Below are 26,354 nucleotides of genomic sequence, written 5' to 3'. Positions count from 1 at the left end.
AAATATGCAGGTACACAGTGTACTTATTTCCGTCCTCGAATCGTTTTCGAGGCATCGCGGCGCTGTTGAACACGCGACGGTTTAAATTTAGACGCTTAGACCCTCACTCCATAAAGATACTGGGACGAGAGTTCTCGTAGTGAAGTTCTGAATGGTTCTTTGCAGTTGGACAGTTCGTTTTAGCAGGTTAGTTAAAACTATTTAATAGCTGGATATAAAATCCCGGCACAGTAGTATTTGACATTATATTAATGAATAATATACAGTGAGGATTGTTAAGTTGGAATAAATTTAATATTTTTTTATTAAATCATACGCTGACTTTGATAAGATGCTTTTACGGGTCAATTTTTATTTCCAATTACGCCTTTTACGCTACAATTCAATATACTATCGTTTTTTTAAGGAATGACTTTTTTGATTCTCGAATTGTTCCTAATAGACGGTTACAAAAATGTGCAATACTTTTCCTTAAATGTTATTGGTTTCCGATTGAGATACAAAATGCATATCAAAAATATTTAATCTGAAATTATTTTTAAAAAACTGGACTTCTGATGCTGTTAAAGCTCATTCCAACATCAAAAAGAAGGGAAAAATAACTTGGATTTCAAAAATCTGCCTAGTCGCAAGTTCGACAATCTCCGATACCGAAGAAGAGATCGTCCACCAACAGGATGGACTGACTATCTAAAAAGTTGCCAAAAAACTGGATGCAAGAAGAACAAAATCGAATAATTACTCCCATACCATCAATTTAGCAAATCGTCCAGCCCTTCTAACTCCTACTAAATATACTAACCAGAGAACAGAACAATTGCAATAATTGTAGTCAAATATAGCTATCTACGGAAAGCCTATAGAACAAATGACAAGATTAAAATACTTGGAATACTAGAAATTATACGTATAAGCGGCTGTCGCTGCCCTGTATCAAAACAAAAATCTAATACCGTCATTATGTTTTATTACTTTACTCCGTTTGGAGTACCAGAAACTGAATTTACTACGAATTTTGACCATGATGAACGGCATGTAGAATGCAATTTTAGATTCCCTTGCCGAGTAATTTATCAAGCTGTTTGCTTTGCAAATTTTAGAAAGCACAGTGGTAAGAATTTGAATTCGGTTTCGCTAGGTAGAAATCGTTTGATTTCTCTTTTTGTTAAAAATAGAAAACTTTAGAGCAATTTTCGTCAAGGTGAAGACTGATAACAGATGGCAGTCTCGGAATAGCAACCAGGCTTAGATCTTTCAAATGCTATGTGTGCTTTGTCTTGTATGGCGTAAAAATTTGTACCTTGAGAGTTGGACCATATTAACATACACGGCGGAGACAAGACCTGACATATCTAAAACGACACGACTACTAAAAATAACAGAGATAAAAATACTCCTACGAATATTAGGGAAGAATCTGTTGGATAGGAAGAGAAGCGAAAACATAAGAAGAGCATGCAATATAGAAGACACAATAGATTAGCGACAAAACGTAAACAGGAGTGGAACGAAGACATTAGTAGAATGGTAGAGGATAGGATAGTACGAATAGCACAAGATAAGTTAGCAAATGGACGAAGAAGTATTGGCAGACCAAGAAAAATATGGGGCGATAATTTAAACAATTTAGGAGGCTAATATTAAAGAAGAAACAGACTTTAAAGCCTAACGAAATGGGATACGAATCTCCAAATTACCACACACCTACCAATGTGCCAACATGAGCGGCTTCTACTAGAGAAATATCAGCTCCCAAAACTTAAAATGATCAATTGAAGACCGCAGAGGAACTGGCAGTAGGCAGTGTTTCTGGCTGAAGATCATCCGTGAGAGGACAAGACTCGATACACAGACACGAACGACACAAAACTGTATACCGTTCGCCGAATTTGTTTACAACCTTCATTGATGAACACGGCACTTAAAGAAGAAAATATTTCGCCGGGGATTGATAATACTGCATTGCTTTTGATGAAAGTCTCACGCAGTAGAAAACCAAACATTAGAAGAAATAATTCCAGGACTATAAAATACGCACTCACGTAAATTTATGTTTCTTTTCATTTTTTTATATATTTTGTCGATATCTGGAAGCGAATGCCAATAAAATTTTTAATATACACTAATATCACGTGAGTACCACATACATAAAATAAATTATAAATTTTACTAAAATATCCAATACAATAGATTTTGAAAATTGTCGTTAGGTTGGTATTGTCAACAAATTACGTCATTATTTATGTATAATGAATAAAAATACAAATATATAGGAGCCTTCATATACCTACAAGCATTATTGATAAACCAAACGTCATTCTAATAAATTTGATAAGGTATATTTTTATTGCAGTGAGTATTACCTTCTTACTCGTAATAAGATAAAATATAGGTATAAGACAGTTTAATAAATAATAAATTGTTAAACAAAATTAATATGAACATCAAAATTAAGACTTATTTTGACGTATAAGATTTTACTCATTCTATTGATAGCAAATATTTTATATTATGTCATCTTAAGTCGTGAACTTGGCGAAACTTTTCAAGTTACATACTAATTTTAGATTCAGCGCGAATTAAGGTAAGATTGTATATTAATTCTATAATGGAAGAATTTCTTTCTGGTCATTATACGCTATTAGAATCTAAGAGCCGATATAAGAAAGACCTTCACCGATCTGTTTAATGGATAAAAATTATTTGATTAATATAATTCGGTACCTCGGAGGTAAAGGACACTATGTCCATTTTCTTACTTTTTCAGGAGAGCAGTTTTAAAATTTTTTAAATTTGTAATCAGTAAATACTCAAATGTTTCTTATATTTAACCAAGATTAATATATTATTATTGTGGTGTGTATAATCGTTTTTCATTCCATGAAGTGTTATATACCTGAGGTTTACTGTTCATTATTTACAATTTTTTTAAAAATGTGTAGTTGGACATAGTGTTGTTTACCTCTAACAACTTTTTTAAATAATGTGGCATTGCAAGTTAAGGTCTTTACGAAATAAACAATACAAACACATTAAACAGCCTATACTATTATTTTATTAGAGGTAAATATTATAATGTTATAATAATTAAGTAAAATTATAGACAAGTTTCAAAATTGTTAAAGATGCTCCATATCATCTTCATCTTCTTGTGGGTAATCGTTTGTGGCTACATCGCTATGTGTTAAATTTTGATAAAACGCATGACAAACTGACGGAACAAAAGGCAGTACTGCAATTAAGTCATTGTACTTTTGTTTTGTGACTTGTAATGGGATTACTGAGACTTGATTTAATTGGGCTGGAAACGTTACTTGCTGTCTTCGATACCTCATGAACTCCACTTCATACATATTTTGATTATTGAAATCGGTCTTATAAAAGAACTCTCCAATGTGTTCTTGTTGGACTTGTAGGAAAACACATGTTGACAGTAGAACAGGGTCTTTAATAACATTTTTTTTCTACTTACAAAAGGAGGATTAGATGACAATTTCTTATCGAACAGCGTTATGAAGTTTTTGAAATCTGCAAGTTCCATATTGCGCACTGTGAATTTACCTAATGTTTGCCTAACTAGTTGTTGCCAGTCCCATGGTGTTAAAATGGCCAAATTGGAGAGTTTCTTTCTTTTTCTTTCGATTAAAGCATGAACAGTGTCTGGTTCCATATGTGTGTGCCCTTTCAGTAAAAACTTTTGAGTGATCGTCTTTATTTGCAGTATCCAAAAATAGCACATTATAATACTTATATTTTTATTTTGTCCATAGCAGTTATCGGTCCAAAGAGTGATGTCCTCTACTTGACTACCTGGAATCGTATTGTCAGCCCATTTCAAAATTGACGAGGCAATTTCATTTGCACCTCGGGTCCCTTTCGATTCGTCCCACATTATACATTGTACAGAAGAATCACTGGCATCATGTAATGTAAAATTTAATGTCCAAAGCTTCCTCTTGTAGAAACTAATACAATTGTTTGTTGGTGGTGAAGGCAAACATTTTTGCAAATCTCCAGATAGTACTTTGTATTTTGGTGACTCTTTAGCTATTATAAAGTCCAATTGTTTTAAGTTATACCGAGGTTTAGATTCAATTAGGTGAGCATCATGATCTGCCTGTACACTGGTTAGTTCATCTGCAGTAAGATTATTTTTTAATTGAGCGGTGAATGTACTGCATGTATCGCAAATGTCTCTTTCGGGCGGTTTAAACGACAACTTGAAGTCTTTATTAAAAATATCTGCGTACAACCACTTTTTTGCTCTGAGCTTTGTATCTACATGTCTTTCATTGCATTCATCAATGTACAGTTGATACATCTTTTCTATTGTAAGTTACTGTACCCAGATAATCTCTCTTACTTCTTTCTCTGTAATAATGACTCTCGTATTTTGGGAATAATTTAATATGTTGATGTATACTATTTATAGTTTCGGTAGGAGTTTTATTGGTTGGCGTGTGTCTACCTCTTTGATCAGCTTTTATTAAACCTCCTGGCTCAATTTTTTTCAACATATTTACTACTACTAAATTAGATATACAAAGTGTGTTTAGAAACATAACCTTGCACACCTTCAATAGCTGATTGTTCATTGTAAAATGGTAGTGTAGTGTATTATTTTTAGATTTGGTAGAATTTAGATCTTTTTTTCTTGATCGAAGAGTAGGTTGGATGTCTATACATGAGAAGATAAATTGCTTTTTAAGATCTGAAACGTTTGTCTCAGTCCAGTATGAGTTGAAAATTGTTTGTCTTTCGTATTCTGGCAATCTTTCAGAGCATTTCATGCGACACATGCAAGGAGGCTTTAACATTTTTGCAGGCATGTCTTTGCCTCTTTTACTGAGATACTCTTTCCCACCAGCTATTTTTCGTTTGCGAAGATTACAGGACCAATTTTGTTCATTTACTACACGTTTTTTACCTTTTTGTTTGCACTTAGTTATATTTTGTACCTTTCTTTTAACACTTTTCTCTTCTTCTAAAATAACTTCATTAGGTTCATTGAAATTGCCTGCATCACTGCTAGGGATAAATCGTCCTGAAGAAGATTTTTTTATTGCCCCACTAATCGTAGGAGTAATAATAGCTTTCTCTTTTACCTTTGTTTTCGCTGGTTTACTTATACGTCTCATATCATTGTCGTCCGATTCTGAGCTTTCACCACTTAGAGGCTCATAGATTTTATCAATATCCGAATTTTCATATCCAAACAAATTATCATTTTTGTCCACTTCTTTCTTATAACGAATATATTATATCAAACCAGCTAAAAGAAGGACTTGAATCGTATTTTATTATAATTTATGAAAATATTTTAATTCAAAAATAATGTTAAAAAATAAAAAATTTAGACATGACTTTAAATTATTATGTTTAATTTCAAATCCAGAGCTGTCATTCGTTTCTCGTAAAGTGTAGCACAAAACTGTATTGAGTTGTGGCATACTAGAATAAATAAAACACACTGGAAAAATTAAAAATTTAATTTGAAATTAATACAAAATGAATAACTTTTACAGTAAACAAGTGTGGAATTTAAATATATGTATTATAATTCGAAAGTGCTGAAATAATAGTATTTTGTCATATCTCCATTATTAAAAAATTCTTCAAACGTTTTGGACATTAACTCAACCGTCTCTCTGGTTATTAAATTTATTAGATACCGTTTTTTGTTGTTAATAATAAAAATAATATTTATCTAAACACATTTTTGAACGTTATTTTTTTTATTTAGATTTAGTGCAATTCCGTTATCTGTGATGGCAACAATGAATTGTTTCACGAACCATTGTCTCCAGTCTGAACCAGAGATATGTAAGAGAGGCTCTCTTATATATCTCTGGTCTGAACACTGGTTTACATTGGGAAAAAAGTGTACCATTTTTATATGACGGGAAGTGTACAAGGGTACATAACACTATGTCCGGATGGTAAATGACGGTGCACACATATAGTAGAGGTAAACAACACCAAGTCCACATGGTGTTGTTTACCTCTGACTGGAAGTGGACTTGGTGTTTATTAAAAAGTCGGTAACTTGCCGTAAAATTGTCTCTGGACATAGTATGGTTTACCTATGTGTAGAGCCAGAAAAGTTATATTCAAAAGTGCAATAATCTAAATTTCGATAAAAATGGACATAGTGTCCTTTACCTCCGAGGTACACAGTTATTCACGGCATAAATTTTCGCGGTAAACTCTTGAACAACATTCATTTTTTCATCAATGAATATGTCGGCTTCATCAGTTAACGTTGTTGTAAAATCCTTTTGATACCTTTCATTCTGAAAAAATATTTTGAATGGTCTAGTATATACTGCCAATACACCGTCACTTGAGTGGCCTTTTCATTCGCTGCCATTAAGTCAAGGATAGTTATTCAAATAGGCTCATTAATACTGTGATCAACGTGGAGAATATAGACAGAGCCGGACCAAATTGGAGCTTATTACTCCGCTCGTAGTTAAACACAAAGCCAGGGCTGAATATTCCTTATCACTGTTGGCTGAGCTTTCCAATTTATTCCAGATAACTTTCTTACATTGGTGGACAGTCAACTCTGCCTAAGGGTCATGAGCGCGAAGACTGGGTGAATTGAGTAGCTCAGAAGCCGCGTTCATGCTCACAGCCGGATAAAAGAGGAGGGTCGATGGGCCAGGTTAGCATCCTACCCATTGTAAAAGAAAACAAGGCTTAAAGAACCGATGCAAAGCCTCGGAACCACACGGAAGAGATAATAGAAGAACTGATTAATAAAAACATAGATATTTGTGCAATCCAAGAAACCAAGAAGAAAGGTAAAGGCCAAAGAGACTATAACCAATATTTTTTAGCATACAGTGGAGTGAAGAAAGAAGAACGAGCACGAGCAGGCGTAGGTTTATTTGTCCATAAAAAATTTAAAGACAACATAAATACCTGCCGTAATATCTCCGAAAGAATAATACATATGAACATCACAATGGACTACCAAAAATTAAATGTCATATTTATCTATGGCCCCGAGGACTCCAAACCTAAGGAGGAACAAGAGGCATTCTACGAACAATTGTAACAAACACTTAAGACAAGACACAAAAACAAGAATCTATAAAGCAGCAATTAGACCTATATTAACATACACAATGGAGACAAGATCTGACACATTTAAAACGAGACGACTACTAGAAACAACAGAGATGAAAATACTCCGACGATTATCAGGGAAAAGTCTGTTGGATAGGGAGAGAAGCGAAAACATAAGCATGCAATATAGAAGACATAAATGGATGGATAACAAAACGGAAACAGGAGTGGAACGAACACATTAGTAGAATAGCAGAGGATAGGATAGTACGAATAGCACGAGATAAGTCACTAAATGGACGAAGAAATATTGGCAGACCAAGAAAAAGATGGAAGCCATATCCATGATGAACGGAATTCTGTGGGACCAAACAATATCTAAAGCGAACAAACAACTCATATACAACACCATACTTAAAAGTGTAATCACATATGGCAGCGAAGTTTGGCAAATGCAACAAAGAACAGAGAAACTGTTACTAGCAACAGAAATGGACTTCTGGAGAAGAGCAGCAGGAAAATCAAGAAGAGATCGGATACCAAATGAGAGAATACGTGAAATGATGGGAGTCAAGCATACAATAGTTGATGATATAAAAACAAAACAGTTAATATGGTACGGCCATGTACAGAGAATGCCAGATGACAGGATTCCAAAACAGATTTTGACGTGGACACCACAAGGGAGAAGGAAAAGAGGAAGGCCGAGAAAAAGCTGGAGAGAGGGAATTGAAAAAGAACTAGAGGAAAGAGAAATCCCTCCAGGCCTATGGCTAAATAGAGAAGAATGGCGGTTAGGAGTCGGAAGGCGTCCGAGAACGCTGTAAACCGATAGTAGTAGTAGAAAAAGATGGTGCGATAATTTAAACAATTTAGGTGGCTAATATTAAAGAAGAAACAGGCTTTAAACCTATATTCAAAAAGGAAGAAGAAGATGATGATGGGCATGTCTCTCTTCTTAGTGTAAAGGTGACTAGGATTGATTGGATCTTATTAACACGAACGTCTCATTTTCTTAATTTTTGGGTATGGATTTTATTGAGGCTAGCTTGTAAATTTTTGAAGCAGTCACTTAGGCTGTCATGATAGGATGCCAGTACTGCAGTGCCATCTGCAAAAGTCGCTGTTAATGTGGTTTTTGAGGTTGATAGATCTGCATTGAAAAGCTGACATAGCATTGGTCGTAACACTGTCGTTACTTCTGATTTACTTAGATATAATCTGGACATTCTGATTCCTATTTAACTAGGAAGTTTTTGTGGCAAAAGTAGGATTTCATAAGTTCATAGAACTGATAAGGCAGTAAGTTTTTTAGTTTAAAGATTAGACCAAATGCTGGACTTCATCGAAGACCTAACTTACGTCAAGAGATACTACTAAGCAATATCATTTATTTTAGATATCATTGCTGATTTGTTTGACTAATCTATGGACTTATTCTACAGTTCCATATTTTTGTCTGAATACAAACTGATGTTCTGGGACGAGGTTTTTGCTATCTAAGATTGGTTTGACACGTTTCATTATTAATTTCTTTGAGACTCTTTCTCTAAGACTTTGGTAAGTACTGGTAGTAAACTTATAGGTCTGTATCATATTGATTGTTTTAGTTATTTTTCCTGGTTTTTGTATCGATAAAAAAACTATAACCACTTAAAGCTTTCACCCTCATCAAAAACGTCACAGAAAACATCGGACTTGTGAGTAACCTCCAGAAAACTAAATACATTCCGGTTATGTCAGGAATACAACAAAATAACTTAGAAGTGCAGCACAAAAATTATAGAAACGGTGGAAGAATTCTGCTACTTAGGCTCACTGGTGGACTGCAAAAACAACACATCCAAAAGAAAAAGAATATGCTATATTAACTGCTGTTATTTTGGCCTAGGGCTTTAACTTAGAGCGAAAAGTATATCAAGACTTTGTGAAACAATAATACATCCAGAGCTCACTTACAGATCGGAAACATGGGCAACAAAGACTCGGGATGAACAGCTATTATAAATCTTTAAAAGAAAAGTATTGAGGACTAAATATGGCTTAGTTAACGAACAGAGTCCAAGGAGATATATATTCAGGGATTCTACAGTATTCACTGCCTTCCCTCGCTCAACCGTTTCCATCTCTCTCTGTTGTCCCATTCCCCATCTCTTACTCATGGCGTCGTCTACTTCGTTCCTCCAGGATTTTCAGGGTCGTCCTCTTTTCCTCCTTCCTATTGGGCTCTATTCGGTTATTCTCTTTATCCATCTGCTGTCGCTAGTTCTTCTTACATGTCCGTACCACTTTAGTCTTTTTTGTTCTATATATGTTAATATGTCTGTCTCTATTGATATTCTTTGCATTATTTCGTCATTACTCCTTCTATCCATTCTTGTTACTCTGCAGCATCTTCGCAGGCATTCCATCTCTGTTGCTACTATCTTACTGCTATCAGTCCAAGGAGAAATTGATGTAATTTCGAACTCTATAGACTTTTTGGTCATTCAGTTATTGTAAAGACCATTATAATAAACAGTCTAAGGACAACAGGACGATTAAAGGGAGCTTGGAGTAGGGGATGGAAAAGACAGGCACTGGACAGGGAAGGATGGAAGAATGTTTTAAGGCAGGCCAAGACTCACGAAGAACTTTAGTGCCAACTGAAGCTGAAAAGCAACAGATTGAGTTGGGTGGTGCAGGTCTTAACGATGGAAGATGAGGACCTGGTCCGAAACTCGGTGTTTGAAAAGCCTGTTGGACAAAGACACTTCCTGTTACTAGGAATAAGGAGATAGAGAAGCCTGACACTGAATAAGGAACGCTGTAGGAATATTTTGAGGGAAGCCACGGCTCATCAAGTGCCGTAAAGAGTTGTAAAGAAGAAATCCTTTTTTAGGAATCTTATCAACTTTTGAAATCCACAAATAAGTTGTATCTACATTTTAATTGGCTGTTGATCTGTTTAGATAAAAAACATTTCTATCTCACTACTATTACTAAACAATTACCGTAAACAGGGGTAACTTTGCCCGTGTCAGGGTAACTTTGCTCCATTACTAAAAAAAGTTTCATTTTAATTTACCTATGAATTAAAAACAGTCTTCACAAAACGCGCGTCGCCGTTTTACTGGTTGCCTATTGACAAAGTCTCCCCATGTGCAGCATCATTGACTTGCTCTTTCATTTACATGCCTACAGCGAGTCAAGAAGGTGGTGGTGTAAAAACTTCGGTAAAAACTACGTATAAAATTTGGTATGTGTAGAAAGTTGTGCTATTATCTCACAAGTAAGTATTTGTGTATGCGTTAAGTGTATACTGTTTATCAACTTTTTTACTAAATTGTGACTTATAAATGAACAAATGATAAACTTTTCTTTTTCTAACCTAATTTTACAAATTATCGGGTGACTCGGGGTAACTTTGCTCCAAAAAGTGGCGCAAAGTTACCTCGAAATATATATTATGTTTAATATATATTTTTGTTACAGATATGCCTAGAACACCTAAAACAGTACTAGGATCACGGCGCTATGCTGACTATAGACAAGAAACCCCACAAGAGTGTTTAAATGAAATAAGAAGAGGTGAAATCTCACACAGAAGGGCAGAAGAAAAATATAAGATTCCAAGAAGGACCATTTTAAATAAACTGAAAGGGAAACATTCCAAAACGACAGGGAGGCAAAACGTATTTACTCCCGGCGAAGAAAACCACTTTGTCAATTGCCTGATTTATATGGGAGAGTATGGGTTCCCTACTAACGCAAGGGAACTGAAAAACATTATCAAAAATTATTTAAACCGTTGTGGAAGAGATGTCAACATTTTCAAGGATAACTTCCCTGGAGAGGATTTGATCAAAAAAATTATGGTGAGACATCCTGAAATTTCCCTACGTTTTGCAGAAAATATTAAACGTGTACGAGCAGGAGTTGATGAAAATATATTACGAAGCTTTTTCGAAAATCTGGCAGTCAAGTTAGGCGGCGTTGCTCCAACAAATATATGGAATTGTGATGAAACTAATCTCACTGTTGATCCCGGCAAAAAGAAAGTCATTGTCAAGAGAGGTTGCAAGTATCCAGAACTAATTAGAAATGCTTCAAAGACCTCTGTGTCCATTATGTTCTGTGGAAACGGCAAAGGTGAACTTTTACCACCCTATGTTAATTACCGGGCTGCTAAAATGTAGACTACTTGGGCTGAGAATGGGCCAAAAGGATGCCGTTACAACGCTAGCAGTTCCGGATGGTTGGATGCAAATATTTTTGCAGATTGGCTTGAATTCCAGTTGGTACCTATGTTTAGGAAGCTGAATGGTAAAAAGGTATTACTATACGACAACCTCTCTTCACATATTACAGTACATGCACTTCAACTCTGCCGTGAAAACGACAATCATTTAATTTGTCTGTCTCCAAACAGTACACATTTGACGCAACCTCTAGACGTGGCTTTCTTTCGGCCCCTAAAAATAGCCTGACGAAAAATGTTGTCAGTTTTGAAAAGTACTGAAGATGGCATCCGCAACACTAATATACAGAAGCAACACTTTCCTCCATTTTTGTCAAAGTTGATGGACTTGCTTGGTCCACAAATCAAATCTAATTTAGAGGAAGGGTTTCGAAAATGCGGAATATTTCCCCCGAATGTTGAGGAAGTACTCAGCCGAATACGCTGCCTTCTTTTTTAGTTTTTTTTTGCACAAATAATATTTTTGGAGCAAGGTTAATATAAGCAACCCATTAGCTTTGCTCCAACTATATGTTACTATACAAAATTTCATGCTTTTATGAGATGGAGCAAAGTTACCCCACACTATAGGTAACTTTTCTCCACTTTTTATTAAAAAAAATATGTAATTTTTCCTTTTCCTCGCAATTCCTTTAATAACTCCTAAAAGTGGAGCAAAGTTACCCCAGTTTACGGTACTATTCTAACATTCTACTACGTATAATGTAAAAATGACACATATAAAATAAAAAAGTACTAATCCAAATTCCGAAATCACGAATATATTTTATTAGTAATTTATATTTTCTAGACGATTTTCTATTCTTAAAAAACATACGACGTCGATCACGCATCTGGCGCACACGTTTTCACAAATTCCCAACAGACAGCAGCACAAAATTCATATGTTGGGATCCAAAATATACCAGTCCGTGGTCAGCCATTCCGAAAATGCCTCAGCGCTTTAAATTTCGTCAATTTTGAGTGAAAAAATAAGTAATTATTGAAATAAGTACAAGAAAATAAAAGAAATACCTCAACATGGATCCGGAAGCCTTTTTAGACATCGCCAATCAGGTGGTGAAGCTCAAAATGTTTCCGTATTTTGATATAGCCCATTGTACCTTGTGTGCCTTGTCAGTTAGAGAAGACCTTGGAAGTGGTAAGTAGGTTATCTTGTGTCTTAATTAATTAATTAGTAGTATCTAAAGAGAATACATATCTTAATCATAGGTATACTAAGTGGTCTTATTTGCGGTTTTGTATTTCATGGAAGTACCAACATCTAATAAGGTTTTTACTTTTATAATTTTTAAATTTTCTTTAATTTTGTGATATAAAAAACACCTTGCGTTAAATATATTGAATTAAAATTGGTTAATAGCATAAAACAAACAATTATAAATTTATTAAGTAAAGCAATCAATTAACTGTTCACTTAATCATCTATAAAACTTTATTTTTATGTAATAATGAGTAATAAATATTAATGAAAATTTTACATCCAGGCCGTGGGTGTAAAATTTATCGATATTTTTATTTTTGACGAAATACAAACTTTTTTACAGTTTAAAAGGTTGTGGTCCTGTATTTCACATATTATGAGATAATCTGCTTTTATTAAAAGTGAAATTTTTATTAAAAGATTTACACCTTTTAAACCAAAAATCGTTTACAAAATGTAATAGTCATTACAGAAAAAAAGATTTGTAACTAGTATATCGGTTGATATACTGTTGTATGTTATCTTTGTTTCTATACTTCCTTTCTTTCCAATTTCTTGTATTATATCTATTGTCTCCATCGCTTCTTCTGCCTTTCAATTTTCAATTGTCAACAATTTTCTTTCGTCTTTTCTTTTTTCCGGAAGCCTGTTATAAACGTAGTAACCACTCTCTTGGGTTTTCGTTATATCTGCTAGTTGAAAATAAGTCTCGAGTCCAATAATACACCCAGGTTCTTTACTTTACTCACCAGAGTTAGATTTGTACCATTCAGGCTTAGAGCTTAATCGCTTTCAATTACTCCTTCCGGTAAATTTCATGATTTTGGACTTGTAAGGGCTTCTGTATCTTTAGAGTAATGAGGACGAGTTAAGTCTCACAGCACTTAGGCCACAAATGACCAATTGTACACCCACCCAGTGAGCTGTGGTCCTTAGCTCATTGTCCATCCTGCCATTTCTAGGGGACATCTCCCTTATGTGGACAAGTATTGCCAGGCCAGGGATTGCCGAACGCGTAGTTTCGTATTAACGATAAGTCCGGGTATTCACATAGGATATGCTATGCAGTTCAGTCTTCTCATTTACACTTCCTGCATAGAGGTATGTCTACTATCCTCCGTATGTAGACGTGTTTGTTTAGTTGACAATTACTAGTTAAAAAACCAACTGTCAAACGTAGATTTTCCCTGGTCATTAGCAGGTACCTCTTTGATACTGACGGTTCAAGGTTACTTAGTGTTACCCTGACAAGTCTACATCCTTGCCCTTCTTCCATCTTTTTAGGGTTTGCGTATGAGAGTCACATTTGACAATCTCCGCAATTGTTGTAGTTGACCAACCATAAAGATCCTCAGGTCTTAAGCATCTTCGGCCTGCCGCCTTCCTAGCCAATTTCTATTCATGGTTAGTAGCCTTTGTCTGCTCTCTGTGCAGATTATTATACTTTTCCCGAATATACCTTTTTGGGTTATCTCTTTTGCGGCCATGGAGAAACCAGCCAGTTCTGTCTGAACTATGCTGGCATTTTTGCCCATATCCCACTTTATTCTTAGGTTTAGTGATCTGGAGTATATCCCGTATCCTGAGCCTTCTTCCATTTTTCAGCCATCGATGTATATGTAATACGCATTTTCCACGTTTGACTTTATATACTTTCTTGTTTCGATTTTGTATGATTTTTCAAAGAAAAACTTTGGTTTAATTTAGTCACAGCCTGCTTGTAGAAGGGGCAGCGCATCCAGCTCTCCCCACCAGAAACGAGTTATCAATTGTTCCATTCCTACATCAAGGTTTGCAGCAGCTGAGCGCAGTCACAATATTGTCACCAGCGCCACCTCTTCGACTTATATGTGTTATTTTCATGGCACCTGTTATATTTATGCAAGACATCCGCCGAATATGGTTTAGTTTGTTAATCGCTGTTGCCTGTAGCACTTTTGGTACCCAAGCAATAGCTCGGTAAGGTAGCATTGGCCTAATGATAGCAGTGTAGATCCAGGCGATTACCTTGAGCAAAAGGCCCAAGGTGCATCCGACCGTTGGTTGACACGGCTCATAGGCAATATATGCTCTTTTAGCTCTACCATAGTGGGAGTTCCATGGTCAAGGGTAATACCAAGGTATTTCACGTCGTCTGAAAAGTTTAGACTGTACTTTAGAATCCTTGGGGATGTTAAGCCCGTGATTCTTCTTTATCTAGTGAAGAGAACTATCTCTGTCTTCTTAGGATTTATAGATAGTGAGTTTTTTGCACTATGTTTCTATTAGTCGGAGAAATAAGCATAAATGTAGAAGACGTTTCTGTTAGAGGCATGGTTACGAGGTCACTTCTCTGGAACATAGTTCTAGACACCCTGGTTGACCAACTCAGCAGCAACGAGTTCTACATAATAGCGGTAAGTTTGAGAACATGTGGGAGCTTATGTAAAGCCATAAATTTTAAGTCCATTCTGTAACTACAGTCAGAGTTTCTTGCATTCTGTATAGCCGATGACATGATGTATGTAGTTGCTGAGTCTAGCTATCAGCTCATCCATGACCAGATTCCATAAGAGAGGAGATGAAACACCGCCCTGTAGACTGGCTTTAGCTACTTGTGCTGACACTGTAATACGAGTAACGTTTTGTTATATCACACAGCTTCTCAGGACGGAATCTCCCTATCTCTAATGTGGCTATCGAGCAGTTTTTCTAGAGTCTTCAGTACAAATAACATTAGTTATTTGCGCCAGGAACTTAACTTTTCCTTGTCCTCTTCCTTGTCCTCTTTTGCCAAGAGGTTTGGGCATAAAACCTACCATTATAGGTACCCAAAACAAAATTATTTATTTAATATGCTGAGAAATGAAGATCAACAAAATATAGTGTACAGTTATAAAGGAGTGAATACGGAACAGAAAAAAGAAGAGAATAGAATAACAACATAACAATGGAGGGGACCAGATTGCTCAAAATAGCGAGGGATCAATCATCAAACTGTGGAAAAAGTGTTCAACCGCGCAAAATACGGAGCAACAGTCTTCCATAGAGGTATTAATTTGTCAATTAACCAGTATAATTGCTTTTAGAGTGCAAAATTAAGAATTTTGAATAGCTTTTCTGTTACAGTATTTGCCTTATTTCCTATAAATACCAAATCATCAGGAATTTATTATAAGCCCTGTAATATTTATCGAACAATAATGTACATAGATAGGACTTAACACAGACACCTGATGCAGTTTTACAGTTCTACATTTCTACTTTAACTACACTTAACCAATATAAAACATTTTTATTGAAATAATGTATGCTCTTACTTTTTTTTTTAGGAGCTCAAGCATTTTCCCGTAAACATCCGCTAGCATGTTGGTTGTCCTACATGTTGGTGGTTTTTGCCGGAGGTATGGTTGCCAACGGACTCCTCGCAGAACCGATTTTAGCCCCTTTGAAGAACACACCACAAGTGCTAGTAGCGACAGCAGTTTGGTAAGTAAGGAAGTACCTAACAAAAGTACAAAATATAGTCTGGATCTTCATAAATGTGACTTTTGATAATCAGTTTTCTTGGTAGATTTTAATTATCTTATGAGTGAACTGAAACTGAAATTCAATTGTATGGAAAATTTAAGGCGCACGCTTCTGCATGTTGAATGATTATAGAGGTTTCTTAGCAGGCGCCACGAGTGTTTGATTTGATTTGAAAATGACTATAACTTTTATACACTACCAAACAAAAAAGTTGAGGTAATTTTCGAAATTTTTATTTTTTCCGTATTTTTTTTTTCGGTTGTAACGTAGTTTACTAATTGATTGCTTGAAAAAAAGTTATTGTTGTTATGATGAGCACAAATTCTATTGTTGTGATCAGAATTGTGGCGGCTTTTAGAAGATGGCCGCGGTCAGCACGAAATTGAGATAAACGTTGGTGAAAATCTCAAGTGAGCGACGAGTGTGGTGCCGGTACGAAAAAATTGGCCTGATCACTCGAAGATCTTGTTAATAGGCCTATAAAGGAAAAAAAGCTGCAAAAATCTTATTCGCTGTGCAAGCATTTGAGAAACAATGGGATTTCAAAAATGATGTGTAAGGAATTGTAAAAATACAACGAAAAATGGTAAATTCAAGTTCTATCGGTTTCCAACTTCTAAGCACAAATTAATGCAACGAGAAAAGTGGATTTATATCATAATAAAGCAGAAGTAAGTAACATAACCCAAATTCTGCATTCTTAAGCCCGATTTCGTAATAAGTTTTACGTGAACATTAAATTAAAGTTCAAATTTCAATAATATAAAGTTCCGTTTAAAGTGTAAATTTCAATAATAATCATATTGATTCAAGTTTGTTTACAATTTTATTTTTTTTCAAATTTAAAAAAATGCTAAATATTTCTTTAAGTTCGGATTACGCCACCCAAAAGTTGGCAGAAAAGAAATAAATTATTTAAAACAATGTGATGTAAGTTTCATTGGGAGGTTTAGGCGTTAATGTCGCTCCAAAATATTGATACGATATATGCAATACTAATTGTAAGTATTTTAAAGTGGCTATGATATTTGGTTGAAAAGGTATTTTATGATTTATTTTATGGAATCCAGTTTTTATTATTGCATATATATATAGTAAATTCTTAAATATTGGGGAAATCTGCAAGAAAGACTCTAATGTGTATCAATTGTTTCGCCGAACGTTTTCGCCAAAGAGAATTAATTTGGCTTCTTCAGGACTGAAAGAGAATAAATTATAATTAGCTACCATATATTATCTATTAAAACATTATTGATCTTACCGTAACTTAGAATTGTAGAGTTAGAATATTAAAAAACTTTGCTAGTAACATAGTGGTGTTTTTTGTTACTATGTGCAAAAAAAGTTTTTTATAAGGTTCGAAATGTATGGTAGCTTTGAACTTGACACGTAAAGGCTTACCCAAGGTTAATCGAAAAACCCAATGTAACTACATTTAAAAGGAGGTAATTCTTTGAATTGTCGGCAATAACTAAATTTTGATTTTCAGACAGTTAAAAGTGAGGTTCTGTTTGAGCCAGAACGCAAGCGCTGACAACTTCATTAGTTCGTATGAATCTTTATGTCGTTAAGGTTCATTGGTAAGAAACGAATGAATTTAAATCCCAGTAAAGGGAAATATTATTTTGATTTTCTTTATTTAATTATATTGTATTGTTCATGTACTATTAAATCTTATTGAGATGTATCTAAGAAAAGCAAGGGAATGTTATATCTTTTTTGTTAATGAAAATTTATTATAAAGGTATGTTATTGTAAAGGTATGTTAGTTATCTGTGATATAGTATTGTTCTTGGTATTTGATTTAAGTAACAGGTGGTATATATCGCTTAGATTCTTGATGTCACTCTTAACATTAATGGAGAAATCGTTAAGGAAAATATAAGACATTATATTACATATACATTACATATATATATATATATATATATATATATATATATATATATATATAAATAGTAATACTGCAATTGAATAATTAATTTTATTCACTACATACAATGTTTATAGGACGTCGGTAGGTCATCTCACACCCCAGGAAGGAAACTTACCTTTTAATAACCTCATAACCTCAATCTTATATGTCAAATAATGAAATCTGAACGTAGAAAATGTATTTACGAATTTGTACAGTTAAAAATCAAGTCAAAACGTTTAAACGTTAATTATTGATATACATTACAATTATATTACAGTACAGTATAGTACTTATATATTACAATATATCATTGTATTAAATAAACAAGTTTAAGTCACTTTATTTGCAGCTAATATAGGACTAAAATATTAATAGTGCTAACACCTTCGCTGATTTATGCCACAAGGTGTCGTTCTTCGGAAATTGCACATAGCGAATACAGGTTTTGGAAGGTACAAAAAGGTATATGAGGGATAGTTGATTCCTTGAAGCTGGAAGTTGTAGATCTTAAACAGTTCTTTAATTTGCGAGTTTCTAAATTAAAATTCATCAACAATTGACCGAGATAATTACAAAAAACCCTTATTGTTGCAGTAATTTACAAATTACTTGATTGATTGATACATCATTGATAAATGATGATATGAGAATGGGAAAAGAAGATAAATTATAACAACAAAATTCCTTGAGCGCCTTAATTCTTTTAAGCCATGTATTTTTTGACATAGTCAATAGCCTATAATTACCTTTTCGTTTCTAGGTACGTAGTATTTTACACTCCGCTGGATTTGGGATACAAACTAGCCAAGTTCCTACCCGTTAAAATAATATTTTCGGCGATGAAAGAAATCTACAGGTGTAAGAAAGTGTACGACGGAGTGACGCACGCCGCAAAACTGTATCCCAACGCCTACCTCGTTATGGTGATAATTGGAACGATCAAAGGCAATGGAGCCGGTTTTACAAGACTCATGGAGAGGTTGATCAGAGGTGTTTGGACACCCACAGCGATGGAATTCATGCAACCAAGTTTGTAAGTTGACACTTTTAAATATTTATCACAGCACAATCCACTATAGCATGGTATCGTCCAGGTTAAGAAACACGGAGGTTTCTAGCGCCACACGTAATTGGGTCTTGAACTAAAATATTTGGTGGCAAATTCAAAACATGTTCTGAGTAATATACTAGAGATTGCCTAGATGTGATCAACATAAAAGGCAATGTCATATATCTAAGCTAATCAGTCACAAATACACCTTTTAGACCACACTCTATACGACAAAGAGCAACATGGGCTGCCTAATGCATACGTCATTCTCTTAAACATGACCTTTACCTCCATCGGTAATTTTACATCCTTCATATCCAAAATTCAAAAACAACATTTTTTAAATCCCAACACTTGGATTGCTGTTATCATTTTAACATCACTAAAACTTTTGAATCGTTTGGCTGCAGTAATATTAGGTATAACTAACACTGTTCCATGGTGCATTGACATTCTGTTTTCGACACCGTTCATAGGTATCTTGTCAATCAGTTACCAGCTGAAGTCCGTTTGAAGAGGTTTACCCTCCGGACGCTGGTACTCACGTGAGGCATGGTTATATGTTGCCTGAAGTTAAATCTAATAAAATATTAAACATAATTCATTTTTAACAACAAAATGTACATTTTTTGGTAACTTTAATTTTTGTAAAGGGTTGTACCCTAATATTTTGGTGGCTCAGGCATGTTAACCTGTATAGTATAATCATTTTGCTTTTTTAACCTTAGTCAACATTTCAATCAAGTTTGCTTTTATTAAATGGTTTATACTTATTTTATGCTTTTAACCTGATGATGGAATTGTTATTCCGAAAACGTTTGTGTTTTTTTGATGTAGCCCTTCTAAGGGCTTTTTAAATATACCTACATACAAAGATTTAAACCTCTTTTTTAATTGAAAAATATTACATCATACGAAAAGCATTGATTCTGGTATTTTTTTTCAGCTACACCAAAGCCTGCTTAGTAGGCTCTATAATATTTATTCTAGACAAAAAGACAGAACTGATTTCGGCTCCACACGCCTTAGTCTACTTTGGAATCGTGATATTCTTCGTCTACTTTAAATTATCGTCCATTATATTGGGCATTCACGATCCCTTCGTTCCATTCGAGAACCTCATGTGTGCGTTATTCTTCGGTGGCGTGTTCGATACATTGGCCAAGGTCTTCGGTAGAGGACAGCTCAAGGAAGGAGAAAATAAAGACGTCAAAAAAACTAATTAATAGGTAAGTAAACAAGTTTCCTCTCGAAGAAAACCTTTAATTGTAATCGTAGTGTAGTATGTAGTCTTAATACAATTTACATACATTTATTAATAAATTTCTAGACATACAGTAAACTAAAAAATAAAAAAAATATACCTTTGATACACTGATAGATCTTTGGGCACTTTGAAAATTTCAGCTTATTATAATTTTTCTTTAGCAGAGGAGAAAAATAATAAAATTGACATACAGTAAATTATAGCTGTTTCACCATATACTTTGGTTGTAATATATACGGGTCCATTTAATGTCGAATAAATGGATAAACTACTTTGAAGACTAAAGATTGCCGTACTGAAATTATTAAATTGAGGGATAATGTGTCAGTTGGACATATTTAATTCTTTTGATAACGAGAGATAAACCACAAACTTTAATAAGCATTATAGCTCCCTCAAAAATAAACCACAACTGCCAAAGAAACAACTTAGTTCGACAAAGCAGTGTTCTTTCACAAGTGAGGCATCGTTTGTACCCTGATTATTCCGGTACGACACTAACTGGCCCCCCACATTACCAAATTCACAGTGATTATTCCTCAAACTCACCGAAACGATACGAGCTCCCCTTTGGCCGGTAAAAATTTAAATTAAACAGAATTTTCCTCTGACACTCGACTTTTTTTCGCCTAATTTTTCGTTTCGTTCGAATATTATTTTGAAATCATAAGGGAATGACAGAGAAAAGCAAGATAAAAGCAGGATATCACTTAAATATTACAAGCTGTAATGTTTATTTTAATTTAGTTACAACCTACAACACTAACACTAAAACACAATCAATTTATACCATTTATTTACTTAACTGTACAAATTTAAATTTTCGACTGACTCTCTACAACTTAATTTATCTTTGTATATATAGTCGCTTCGCTCGTTCGGAAGCCCCGTGGAACTTTCTCGGCATCGCTAGAATACCTTGGATTTATCCTAATAGCGGCAGGTCTCGCTGGAACGTCGAAAAATGTAAATATCTAACGGATATTTTCAATTTAAAGTTGATTTCATGTAATCGAATGAACTATCCTACAATAAAGTCGTCCCAGGAACACAACTCAGCAATATTGGCAATATGATTTTAAAGTCTTGACTAGATTTCGATTTGACTGAAGCTCTTTCAGAGCTTTTTTTTCAAATTGGCTAATGTTCAGAGTAGGAGGCTTTGAGTTTCTAAGAACTCTAGCGATGTCTTGTCTAGTTTTTTCAGCATATTTGGAAGGTAAACTGGAGATGGCTTCTTCAGCTTGACAGATGATTGTCTCAATTGGAAAGTGACTTGGGGTAACATAGTAATTGAAACCTTTTGCTAAAGCTTGAGTGGCAGTGGTAGAAATGAGAGTGCCAGAACAGTGTGAACACTGTGTGTATGATACTTTCAACACCCATAAGAAGGTTAAAGAAATGATTTCAGGAAATCGTAACAAACCAATCGGGATAATAACAAATGCAGATGGTACCACTATAACTGAAACGCAAGACAAATTACGTAGATAGAAAGAATACATTGAACACCTAGTTTATGACCAAAAAGCAGAACAATTAGAAGTTGACGGAGAAATCACGGGACCAGAAATAATGAAAGAGGAAGTTATTGATACCATAAAACACACAAAAGGTAGAAAAGCTCCAGGATTCGATAATATACCAATTGAACTATTGAAGATAATTGATGAAGATAATATTGATGTCTTGGTAGACCTTTTTTAACTCCATATACAAGACGGTACACATACCCAAAGAATGGCTTCTCTCAACTTTTTGTAACGATTCCAAAAATCACAAATGCTAAAGATTGCAATGATTATCGGACAATTGCATTAATGAGCCACACATTGAAAACCTTCCTTAAAATTAGAACAAGAAATAAGTGATTCACAGATGGGTTTTAGAAATGGTCTAGGAACTAGAGAAGCATTATTCGGAGTCAATGTTCTGACACAACGATGTCTGGATATGAATCAGGAATATATGCTTGCTTCATAGATTTTAAAAAAGCTTTTGACAGAGTTCAACATGAAAAGCTTTTAAGTATTCTTAGTAAGTACCAAAAACATAGATAGTAGAGATCTACAAATTATATAGAATCTGTATCAAAATCAGAAAGCAAGAATAAGAGTCGAAGGAGAACTGACAGAGGAAGTAAGTATACTTAGACGAGTTCGACAAGGGTGCATACTTTCACCACTCTTATTCAACGTCTACAGTGAAGTGATATTTCAAGAAGCTTTACTGGATATTGTGGAAGGTATTTTGGTCAACGGAAATAGCATTAATAATATTAGATATGCGGACGATACGGTCATATTTGCAAGTGACATGAAAAATCTACAGTACGTAATACAACATGTATACAATGCATGTGAAAGGTACGGACTGCAAATGAATCTCAAGAAAACGAAATCAATGATATTCTCAAAAAAACCACAAAATGTAGATAACCTGATCATCAATAATACAACGATCGAAAGAGTAACAACATATAAATATTTAGGAACGTGGCTAACCGAAGATGGAGATCAAACAAAAGAAATCATAGAAATGCCAAGAAACACGTTCATACAATTGAAGAACTTACTTTGCAACCGTAACCTTAATCTAAAGATCCGCACAAGAATGCTACGTTGTTACGTTTTTTCTACTTTACTATACGGCATGGTAGCGTGGACAATAAAACAGTCTGAAATCAAAAAATTAAACTCTTTTGAGATGTGGTGCTACAGGAGAATCCACACAATATCGTGGACTGAAAAGTAACTAATATAGAGGTGTTACAAAGAATGAAGAAAGAATGTGAAGTCATAAAAACTGTTAAAATTAGAAAGATACAATATCTGGGTCATATAATGAGGGGCGAGAAGTACGTATTACTTAGATTAATTATGCAAGGGAAGATACAAGGGAAGAGAAACACAGGACGACGCAAAATATCCTGGCTAAGAAATTTGAGAGAGTGTTTCGGTTGCAGCTCATTTAAATTATTCAGAAGCGCGGCCAATAAAATTAAAATAGCGATGATGATTTCCAACCTCCGATGGGAGAAGGAACCTGAAGAAGAAGAAGTAGCATTTTCTGCGAGAGGTTGTAGATGAAGTCTACAGCCAAATACAATATTAAATACTTGAAATACATTAAACATTTATTATTATTGTTACTATTTGCTTTCTTAAACTAAAAGGTAAAGTCAACAATAAATTAACAAAACTGATTACTATATTGATTCTGTTCATTTGATAATATAGTACTGTTATGGATATTATTTATTAGTGTTTGAAAATTGATTTTGTGTTGAAATCCAATTAACTCAATTTTTTTCAGTTTTTTTGGCAGCTTAAATGCACTTTTTTCTTAGTTTTTTTTTGAGGGAATATTTTCTTAATATATAGCTATGAATTTATTATCTTGAGGCTATACAGAATAAAGCTTAATTTGATGTAATAATGATAAACCTTCATTAATAGGGAGGCTGTCTAAAAAAAAAATTATAAAAAACATTTTATTCGACTGTCTCAAATATGACGTTGAAGTTTTTAATATACTTTTTTGTTTCAGTTCACGATGTTACCACGAAGAAATAAATTTAATAATAGTGCGGATTATTAAGTTTGTTTTGCTGTGATTTATCCTCGTACACATCAACGAACTGTTATTATCATATCATTAAAGTGATCATTGTACCAAAACATTTATTTAAATAAAATATTGTTACCTTTAGTCTTAATTTTTTTTTCATTCGTAAACAAAAATAATGCAAACGTGTTACATCTTCTGAGGAACAAAAAACAAAAACTAGAAAAAAACAAAAACACAAAAAGCACTCAAATTTGCTAATCTTTTGTTACAACTCGTTACATCAGGAACATTTCAATCTCACCAACGCCTGGAGAAAACAATGGGAGAGCGACTCACCACAGGAAACACACCAAATGGTCTGTATCGATCAGAAACCTCCAGGCTTTGAACTAGCCCGCAATACATGGAAAACGCTAAACAGAATAAGAACAAGCAGCGGTAGATGTGCTGACAGCTTATATAGATGGGGAAAAGCTCTTACTCCTGAGTGTGATTGCGGTGTGCAACGACAGTCCGTCATCATCATCATCATCATCACTGGCTCCACAACCCTTTTTGGGTCTTGGCCTGTTCCAGGATTCTTCTCCGTTTTAATCGTGCTTTTTTTCTCCAGTTTTTTATTTTTAAGGTTGTTCTATCATTTTATATATATATATATATATATATATCATTTATATATATTGTTCTAAGTATCTCAGCTTCGATCTTCCTCTTGTTCTTTTTCCTACTGGCATCTGTTTGAATATTTTGTTTGGTATTTCGCCTTCTTCCATTCTTTCTACATGTCCTATCCAACGCAGCCGTCCTATTTTAACGAATGTTATAATATCCGGATCCTGGTATATTTTGTATAGTTCAGAGTTGTATCTTCTTCACCATATTCCATTTTCTTTTGTGCCCTTATATATGTATCGCAAGATTTTTCTTTCGAATGTCGCTAACAACGTTTCCTCTCTTTTAGTGAGTGTCCAGGTTTCTAAGCCGTATGTGAGTACCGGTCTTATTAGAGTTTTATATATTTGGCATTTTGTTTTCCTTGCGACGTTATCTGATCTTAGTTGCCTAATTAAGCCATGGTAACATTTATTTGCAATAAATATTCGCCTCTTCACTTCCTCCGTAACGTTATTATCAGACGTGATTAGGGATCCCAAGTATATAAAGTTTTTTTACCCCCTCTATGTTGTATTCTCCTATTGTTATATTTTGTGGCTGTCTTATTTCTGCGTTTTTACTTACCTGCATATATTTTGTTTTGGTCTGATTGATTTTAAGACCACTATTTTGTGGAGCTCGTTCTATTTGGTTGTATGCCTCTATAATTTCTCTTCTTGATCTTGCGATTATGTCAACATCATCTGCAAATGCTAGTATTTGCACGCTTTTATTAATGATTGTTCCTCGTGTATTGACTGTTGTGTTTCTCAGTATTTTCTCGAGTACGATGTTGAACAAGATGCATGATAGAGCGTCTCCCTGGCGTAGTCCCTTTTTCACATCTATTGTTTCCGTTAATTCATTTTGTATCCGGAATCTACTTTCTAGTTTTAGAGATTCTTTTATCAGTTCTATTAGTTGTGTTGGTATATTAAATTCTTTCATTGCTTTTATTAATAATTCTCGGTTTATATTGTCATATGCGCTTTCAAAGTCTATGAAGAGATGATGTGTGTCGATGTTACATTCACTTGTGTTTTTTCGAGGATCTGTCGCAGAACAAATATCTGGTCTATTGTTGACTTCTGTCTACAGAAGCCACTTTGGTATTTGCCAACTATTTTTTCAGCGTGTGGTCTAAGTCTTTCATAAATGACGTTGGACATTATTTTGTATGCTGCATTCGCAGCGTGATTCCACGGTAGTTTCCACATTCTAACTGATTTCTTTTTTTATGTAATGGTACAATAATACCGCTATTCCACTCCGTTGGTAGCGGTTTATTCGACCATAACGACAGTCCGTCACATAGTTGAATAATGCCCCGAAGACGATTCCCTGGAGTTTTCGATGAATTCCTGAATGCGACCGAAAATGTTTCATGTTTGATTTTTAATTACGTGTTCTTGTTGTATGCCATAAAATAAATAAATAAATAAGAAACACTTTTGAAAAATAAAGATACATACTTACCAAGTGATTACCTAAAAATCACACAAGAAGCTAGGCGAATTCAGCCATATGAAGCAAGAAATAGAAACTGACTTTTTTCGAAAGTTTGGAGAGAATAGTTTAATGAAGTATAAGTCTATAAGACCTTCAATAACAAGTAAATCCAATTACCTAGTTACGGATATTCGTGTGATTCAGTACAAAGATGGTAAAATTTCATACAAAGTGAACTAAAGTGAACTTTTGTGCAGTTTCAGGAAATACCAATCCGGCCTGATAAAAGCGACTTTAAATCTGTGATATTTCCTCCTCTATACAATTCTAGAAATCCAATACCGAAAACCAAATTTGACCACCTTCAGGCGATTAAAAAATGCCTTCCCCGTGACTGTTGGTATTTTTATGATTCAT

General features: G+C 34.5%; 1 protein-coding gene across 1 annotated transcript; it reads left to right on the top strand.

The window, feature by feature from the left end:
• The first annotated feature begins 50 nt into the window (after positions 1–50).
• Positions 51–23,975, top strand: LOC140441093 (trimeric intracellular cation channel type 1B.1). The gene is made up of 6 exons (XM_072531527.1): positions 51–186; positions 12,105–12,455; positions 15,830–15,986; positions 18,707–18,979; positions 19,944–20,226; positions 23,814–23,975. The coding sequence occupies exons 2-5, from the start codon at positions 12,335–12,337 to the stop codon at positions 20,221–20,223; spliced, it is 831 nt and encodes a 276-aa protein (XP_072387628.1). The 5' UTR covers positions 51–186; positions 12,105–12,334; the 3' UTR covers positions 20,224–20,226; positions 23,814–23,975.
• Positions 23,976–26,354: the final 2,379 nt, after the last annotated feature.

Source organism: Diabrotica undecimpunctata, chromosome 5, assembly GCF_040954645.1.
Source record: "Diabrotica undecimpunctata isolate CICGRU chromosome 5, icDiaUnde3, whole genome shotgun sequence".
Classification (NCBI taxonomy): Eukaryota; Metazoa; Arthropoda; class Insecta; order Coleoptera; family Chrysomelidae; genus Diabrotica; species Diabrotica undecimpunctata.
This window is presented reverse-complemented; position numbering and strand designations above follow the sequence as displayed.

Bases quoted from the DNA above. Each gene is read 5' to 3' on its own strand.
- LOC140441093 (XM_072531527.1), top strand. From the start codon at position 12,335: ATGGATCCGGAAGCCTTTTTAGACATCGCCAATCAGGTGGTGAAGCTC. The intron at 15,987-18,706 runs GTAAGTAAGGAA...TTTCGTTTCTAG, and splicing joins CTAGTAGCGACAGCAGTTTG to GTACGTAGTATTTTACACTC. The intron at 18,980-19,943 runs GTAAGTTGACAC...ATTTTTTTTCAG, and splicing joins GAATTCATGCAACCAAGTTT to CTACACCAAAGCCTGCTTAG.